Raw genomic sequence first — 8,035 nt, 5'->3', positions numbered from 1 at the left:
AGAAACAAACAAACAAACACATTTCAAACAAGCTATATAGAGGTCTTTTCTTGACAAGATTTTATACCAACTCTGAAAAGTAACAAACACATTCAGTAAAGAAAGGAAACACTTTCTATATTTCATAAGCATTTGTTAATTTATAGGCTTTGATGTTAACCCTACTGAATTTAAACTTTGGCATCATTAACAAATACCTCTCATTCTTTTTAAAGAACTTTATTTTTAAAATAACTTTAATTCATTAGACCATACTTTATAAGTTACCAATAGGACGGACCTGAACTCAAGCATCAGACATTGGTTGCACTTTCAAGTTTTTTTAAACAACACATGATTTTTCAAAATAAAACTGTACATTTAGATTCACAGTTTAATTTGTTGAAATTTAATAACATTTAAAAAACACTGGAATTTGAATTGAAAGGGATACATGTTAAGCACACAAATACTGAAAGGTCATAATCCCAAAATGCACTTGAGAATGGAATGCAACTAATTAGTCAAGACTGTAGTAGTTTAGTAATTTCACATTTAACCTAGTTAGCACCTTAGTAAACTCAACCACTGAATGTAAGAAATATAGTGCATATAATGTGACAACTCAACAGGTTATTGTACCATTTCATAGTGAGATTGTTTCTTGAGCATTATGTGCCATATTTTTTGAAAATTGGTAATATTTTAAGAAGTTTTCTAGAACGTGTAAGTAACAATGACTACAGTTAAAGTCTAAACAGAAATATTTTCTCTACTTGTTTTGAGATTTTTAAAGCAATCATTTATAAGGATTGCATCAACATCAGTTAGCAGAGGAAGATCAAACTTTATTGAAACTGCTTGCATACAAAATATATTGCACTATAACCAAACAAATGTCAACATAAAATCCAATCTGTTGTAGCTAATATGTACAGAGAATATTGCCCAAGAGCAGTTACATTACAAGGTCAGTCTACCTTGGTTAATTATCTACAGTATTTTAAACCAAACAGCTTACAGATGATGTGTGCAAGGTACCAATTTCTGTTTTCAAATACTATACATTCCCAAAATAAATAACTAGAAATCAACATTAATGTTTGGCAATACCTTTTAAGACATTTTTATATTTGTTAAATCATGTGCAGTTTGTTGCCATTTTTAGTTTGCTCACCTGTATGCAAGGAAAACAAAGAATGAAAAAAGCAAAAGAAACAAAACTCACAAAATACATCAGAGGCAAGGTCAAGTTTGTACAATTCTGTACACAATCAGTGGCTCTCCTTCTGGAGTAATTTGAATAAAATGGATTAAAATGTCCTTATATAGCTTTGCCCAGTGAGTTTAATGCATGACCAAAAATAAAAGAAAGCACAGCTCCTCCCACCACTTCCCACCCTTCCCTGGTGTATGACTGTACTTTAGATCAAATTCTGCATCGCCTTCCAATGGGATGGTAATTCAGACCTTGTACCTCAAAATAAGATAGATTTGTTCTACCCCCAGTATCTCCAGTTAGTACACCTGAACTTTTGAGATTGGTGATTTTCTTCCTACCTCTCCTGACATAGTCCCCAGATTAAAATAGAAATTCAAAAACTTTTGGGACAATGAAGAACATTAGCGCTTTAAACTGGTCATCCGGCCAAATAGCAGGCACACATTACTAGCTTGTGAACGAGTTACATTTGTTCCCTCAGTAACAATGAGTTTTTTAATTTTCCACAGTGGAAAGTTTTTTTTTTCATTTTTTTTAAAAAAAAAATCTGTACTGCCTACAAAGAAAAAAGTTACACCCCTTTTTCAATTAACACTATTTGCCAAATCTTCAGTGCAAAATTTCCTATTCTTATAACTGCCTAACCCAATGCTTATGTAAGGAAAAAATTATGGAAAGCATGCACTTGTCTATAAAGTACTAATGTCTGACAAGGATTGCTACATATATTTTACATTTAGTGTTACCAACTCATCTTCCCTGATTTCTGCATCCAAATATAATATTCCTACCTGCCAAGATATAAAAAAGGCACAGATCATACAACTTTTTTGCTAATGAAAATGACAATTGTTACATCACACATTTTTCAGGGTCCACTAAAATACTGAAAAAGGTGGACCAGAATGTGAACTGACACAGGACATAAAACGACATAGCATTTCATGAAGAACTTGTAAGTTAGATTGAAAACAGAAGCCAATTTGATTACTGCAAACACTATTTATTCTGAAAATTGAAATTGAGCAGTGATTTTGACCCGATGCGTTAAAATGGTACAACTGAACAGAAAGTTTACCAATGCACAGCTCAGTATTTTTAAAACAAACAAAAAGATTCTTTCATTGTTTGAAGTGCAATATGTACTTGAAAGCGATTTTCGGAAATTCAGATATTTTTATGCAAATATTTGAATAACTTCTTATTCTGAAAACAACTGCATACTGTTGATGTTAAAAAAGGCTAACAGAGAACATATGTTCATTTCATGCCCTGCGCCATCTTGCCTACTATTTGTCTTTGGCCTAACAAGTTTCTCTAATGTGGAATAGGAATTACTGAAACAGTATAGGAAATATGACTTTAGAATTATGCAGTTTAGGGTACTCCGTTCACCAACGGCTGTTGACCATCTGCGCTGTCCGCTTTCTCTTTCTTCTGATTACGTTCTTTACCCGTGCGCAGCCGACTACCTTCATTGGAGGTATTCTGTAATGTTTTAGTGTGGACACTCCTTTCATTATTGCAGTCAATTCTGATCTGGAACAAGTCAGAGTTATATAAAGCATTCTCCTCCTTTCATCCACCCCTTACGCATTCATTACCTCTGCAGCCTGGCAGGAGTGCTGTATATTAAATCATCAGAAGACACGAAATAGTAACACACCCTTAAGGCTCTGTTAAAGGTAACTAGCTAAAATGGAGCATGTCTGATTCTTTTTGTTTGAAAATGCCACGTATTTTTGGCCATAAAAGAACAAACAAACCCCCACAAACACTTCAGTCTACCTAGTCTTGGAAAGCTCTGCTCCCTCACCAAAGCAAAAACATACTATATTTGTGCAAGAGCAAGTTGAAGAACTTATAGTACATGGAACTCTGAACCATCATTTCACTTTTACTTCAAGTTTCTAGTTGTTATATAGAAATATTTATTTTTGAAAAAATAAACACAAAAATCACAAAGTGATACTAATGCTCCAAGAATCTTCTCAGCCACCTAGGGAATCCAAAAATTATTTCATTTAATTCAGCAAAAACTTATGTGGCTTTTATAAATGGCACTAAAAATATTCAAGAGAGCGTTTTGAAAGCAAGATTTTTATGTTTGTAGGGAGTAAGCTCTTAAGCCCATTTCTGGCTTATTCCTTAAAATTTATTGCAACTTGATCAGTCAGGTTTCAGTCATATGTAAGTACTGATTTTAGGATAGAAAGAGTATCATCTCCTCCAAATCTCAGAGTAACAGACAGAAATCATGACTTTGCTAAGTTCCTTAGTTGTTTTTTTTTTCCTTCTAACATCAACATTCTCCTTTATCTGCTTCATCCTCCTTTATTTACTTCAGATTTTGCAATTGAATTGCTGATTAACTGTAGAAGTTTTGTGGCCATGTATGTGCATTTTTTTTATGTACTATTTGTTCGTGTTTCAGATGTGTATTTCCATCCTCAAGTTCAGCACTCCCACTTTGAAAACAAAGCATTTGGTCACATGCTCCAAATTTTTCCTTCCCCCCCACCCTTTTTTTTTTTTTTTTAAAAAAAAAACAGCCTAAACCCTAAACCAAGACATTGAGAATCATCTGAATCTCCCTCCAGAACCATGACTCCTTGTAACACCATATAGAAGGTGGCAGCTACAGCTGCTCATTATTCCTCCCTCCTAACACAGCTCATCTTATGTGGTAAGACATGGTAGGTCTGCACATTAACACAAAGCATTTCCGTCTGGGGAAACTTAACATATATACATAAAATATCAGCATGAATAATTTCACCCAAAAAAAACATTGGAAAATTTTCTATCAGTATCTTTATAAAAATCTATAGACATTTCAACATATATCAATATTAAACTGTTTCTCCATTTATATTCTTAACGTGCTTTCTAGATTGCATAGCTCTGAAATGAAAATATTTAGTAATAAAGGTGCATTTAAAAGTGTAAACTTTCTCACTCTGGAGAGTTTGGCTACAATCCAAGCACCCCCCCCCCCCTTTATTTAAAGCATTAAGTATTCTTTCTGCTCAGTTATGCTACTTCATTTTGAAATGAAAAACAAGAGCAGAAAATACTGCGACAAGGGAAAGTAAAAAAAAATTAAAAAAAGCTAATTACAACAAAGAATGAAATATAGCTGTCTAGTAAAACCTTAGGACTCATGATCCATGTTCTAACTCAAGGGAAAGCTAAGTCCCAGAAACAAGCTCTATACTGTAATTTGCATTGGGGTCAGTCTGAGCTAGCTTCAGAAGACAAGTTTGTCATCTCAATTCACTTCTAAAATTAAAATCAAACTGCACTATTCTGAACTTCTAAAAGCTGTCAGCAAAACAACGGTGTCAGTTCCATATTAGGAAGCTGTATCTTTACACAACTTGAGATATCAAAGATCCCTGTGAATAGGATGCAAAACAATACAGATCTCTGCTATTCCTCTAAACATGATCAGGTAACAAGGAACCAGAAGGCTACTGTGTCAGCTGCAGTTTTGAAGAATCCCATGTTAGTATATATACTAACACTTACGCATCTTTAAACAGTGCAGAATTCTAAGAAGAGGAAAAATTACCTGAAGAGATCCATCTGCTGTTCTCCCTTTTGCATCTCTTGAATTACGCTGACGGTTATCTGTTCGTGACTGTTCATCGTTTCCTGTAGAAAGAATTAATCAACTAGGTTTTTCCAGTAAGAACATAAAATTTTCTTGTATTCAAGAAATGCACAAGCATTACAGTTAATTACTTGAAAATTTTCATCCTAAGGGACATGAAACAAATACCCTTGATAACATAACAACAATGTTCAAACTATGGCCCAAGTACCATCATAGAAAATCTTTTCATGCAGTAAATGACAGTAGACAAAACCATCGTTTAAAACCAATACAGCTTAAGAAAGACTTTTTTCTTAGTTGCCCTCAGGAGACAAATGTATTTCAAAACAATCAACCACAGCGGAGAAAAGCACAGTCAACTTTGTTAAGCTTTAACATATTTACAGATCTTTCCAGGATGGCTAGGAGGCTAAAGCATGTTTTAAGACAAGAGGCTGAAGAAACTAAATTTGCTTAAGGATAACATACATCGCTAACCTTCTCTTCTTCAAATAGAAGTCTAGATTTACCTTTGAATCCTCCACGACCCCGTCCTCCTTGCCCTCTTGCACCACCTCCACGTCTTCGCCCATCTCCTCTACGTAGGTAGTTGTCTCGCTCCTCTTCTGCTGGGGCTAACGACCAATCGCTAAGTTCATCTCTGTGATCAGATTCTGTTTCAGAAGCATTTGATGCTTCAGAATTAGTTCCTATCAAGAGGATAAAAAAATCCAAAACGTGCCAGTGTAGCTAAGCATGAAAATATTACAGTAGAACGGAAAAATACATCTGTACACTTAGAGATTTCTCTTTTTAAAGCAGTTTTGAAATTTTTGCCTCCATACATAATACAGAGGTGCGTATAATAATGCATTACTTCTTCAAAAAAAGTCAATATAGACATTGTATGTTAAAAGTACATTTCAGGTTAAATTATCTGCCACACTTTTATAGTTAGTGTTATTACTATCCATTATTGAATTTTTTGTGCAAATACAGTTAGTAAAAATCACATTAGTCATATTTAAAAAACTGAAATTCCTGAATTTAACTTGTCCTGCCCCCCCTCAGCCCACCATGAAACAGCCTGTAACACACACTACAGAAGCAGAAACTGAAGTCAGAATGCTGCAAATGTATCAGATTCAAAATAACTGTCCATTACATAATTTTTGTAGTTAACAGATCACTTTTGCTGGTAAAAGTTCATTCTTTCGCCAAATTTTCATTTTCCTTTGCCCATTATTAGCCAGGTGAACTCACGTCTTTTAAAAATCATAAAAGAGCTTCACCAGAATCACATTAATTCTGTATTACATTGTGTGCATGTCATCAAGCTCACACAGACAATTCAGTAAGTGCAAACATCAGCTGGCCTATACTCTGGATACCGAGGTAACAGATTGCTCTAAAGAAGCACGTTCCTTATAACGATTCATAAATAAATTATACAAGATATAAAAGAAGAACACTATGTCGTTGACTATGCTCTTCTAGCAAAAGCACCCAAGTTCAACTTAATGAGGTAAACATCTTATTTTCACTTGCAAGTATTTATACTAAGCTAGCCTCTTACAGAGTCAAATGAAAACCACATTTTATTAAGAGCTGTTCGAAATGCAGATAAATTAACAATCCTTGCCCTTAGTAGATCATGATATAGAAGACAGGCTATACTGTAAGAGACAGAATCTGCAGTAAAATAGCGCTAATGTAATCTAACCTATTGTCATTCAGAATATTTTTATAGCATAAAGCTCTAAATCTCCAAATATTAGTACTTAATTGAATTTGTTTGAACATCTGTTTTCAAGTTCCCCCAATATCCAATCCTTAAGTATTAACCACTTACAGAATGGTATTCAAGAAAGCAAGAGACCAAAGCAGCATCCAACAGGCTTCTATTAAAACTGTAAGCATGCTTCTAGTTACCTACCCGAAGCGTAGCCTGGACCACGTCTGCTATGCCCTCTGTTTCTGTAAGGTCGACTACCTCGTCCAAGTCCTGGACCATCATCAGTCATATATCCTTTTTCTTTATCTGTACGATTTGGTGGTGGCCTAGAAGTAGCTCCGATCTGTCGAAGCTGCTCATCTATTTGCAGTCTTTCCAAACGTAGCTGGTCCACTTCCTACTCAAACACAAGCATTGCAGGTGATATAACCATATGAGAATGTACAGACACGCATTTCTCAGGACAAAAAAAGAACTAAGGTATTGCTGTTGGTAATGTATTTAATGCTTTGTAACTCAGCATGGGAATAATTTGTTTATCAAAAAACTCTTTCTAATGCTTAAAACTGCTGCACAGTTAGCAAGCTCTCCAGTTGTTATACAGACAGGTGAGTGCTGTTATATGACCTTCTGTTCAGAAAGGTTAGCACAGCACAAAGAAAAAAATCAACTGAATTAACTATGAATTGAAGAACCTAAGAAAAAAAAAATCTGAGCTATTGAGCTCCTTCCACTCCCGTGTTAGAAGCCATTTAAGAATCAAAGTAGTAAAACTTTTACAAGAAGCCTTTAATGTAGATTGTGTAACAGCCACTTTTCAACAGCCTTTTGGGCCTGAAAAGATTTTGTTAATCATCCTGTTGTTACCTTATTATGTATTGTTAGACAGATTTCACTGGTAGAGCAGCATCATTCTCCTCACCTTTAAATAATTAAGATGATAATCCAGAAGAACAGTTGCATTAGTGATGCTATCCTTGGTTCCCACAAATACGAATGGTACCATTCCCTACAACACAGTAACATTAAACCTATGATTACTGATTATGCATCAAATACTGAAGACAACCAAAAAGTATTATAAATTTAAAAAACTTTTTATAATATGCATAAGCACAAATTCAAAAATGAAACAATACTGTATGTATTTTCTGATGCTGACTAAAGGGAATTATTTTTTATGCAAAAAGATAATCTTGTTTAAGAAAATTTAGACATCAATATCAGCATTTATTATTCCCATCAAGTAAAATATTCAAAACACTTCAGGGTTCCTCCTTTTCCTTCAAAACTAATATCACCTTTGCTGATTATGTCTGTGCTCTCACACCAGCTACTTTGATGCTGCAGGTCAGTAAAGAAGCCTTTGAACTTTTTTAAAAAGTCAAATCAACACCGCCACACAGCAAAGCTTGCTCTTCCTTAAGGATCTCTCAAATGGTAAAAGGCACATAAGTTATTGCATCAGGCAACAATTACTAGCTTACATGCCTGCTCCCTT

At 34.6% G+C, this 8,035-nt stretch overlaps 1 protein-coding gene across 3 annotated transcripts in view; it reads right to left on the bottom strand.

Moving 5' to 3' along the window:
• Positions 1-203: 203 nt before the first annotated feature.
• FMR1 (FMRP translational regulator 1) overlaps positions 204-8,035 on the bottom strand; it is a 31,696-nt gene continuing 23,864 nt past the window's right edge. The window contains exons 11-15 of one of the 3 annotated variants that reach the window (XM_035324497.1): positions 7,457-7,543; positions 6,736-6,931; positions 5,330-5,509; positions 4,776-4,858; positions 204-2,689 (exon numbers count right to left, since the gene is read on the bottom strand). In XM_035324497.1, coding sequence (XP_035180388.1) covers positions 2,579-2,689; positions 4,776-4,858; positions 5,330-5,509; positions 6,736-6,931; positions 7,457-7,543 — 657 coding nt within the window. In that variant the 3' untranslated portion in view covers positions 204-2,578. Of the gene's footprint in view, positions 2,741-4,775; positions 4,859-5,329; positions 5,510-6,735; positions 6,932-7,456; positions 7,544-8,035 lie in introns of all 3 variants that reach the window. The other 2 variants (XM_035324496.1, XM_035324498.1) reach the window with 2 other exon arrangements.

This window comes from Oxyura jamaicensis, chromosome 4, assembly GCF_011077185.1.
Source record: "Oxyura jamaicensis isolate SHBP4307 breed ruddy duck chromosome 4, BPBGC_Ojam_1.0, whole genome shotgun sequence".
In the NCBI taxonomy this organism is placed as follows: Eukaryota; Metazoa; Chordata; class Aves; order Anseriformes; family Anatidae; genus Oxyura; species Oxyura jamaicensis.
Note: the sequence above shows the minus strand (reverse complement) of the source record. Positions and strands in the feature narration are given on the sequence as shown.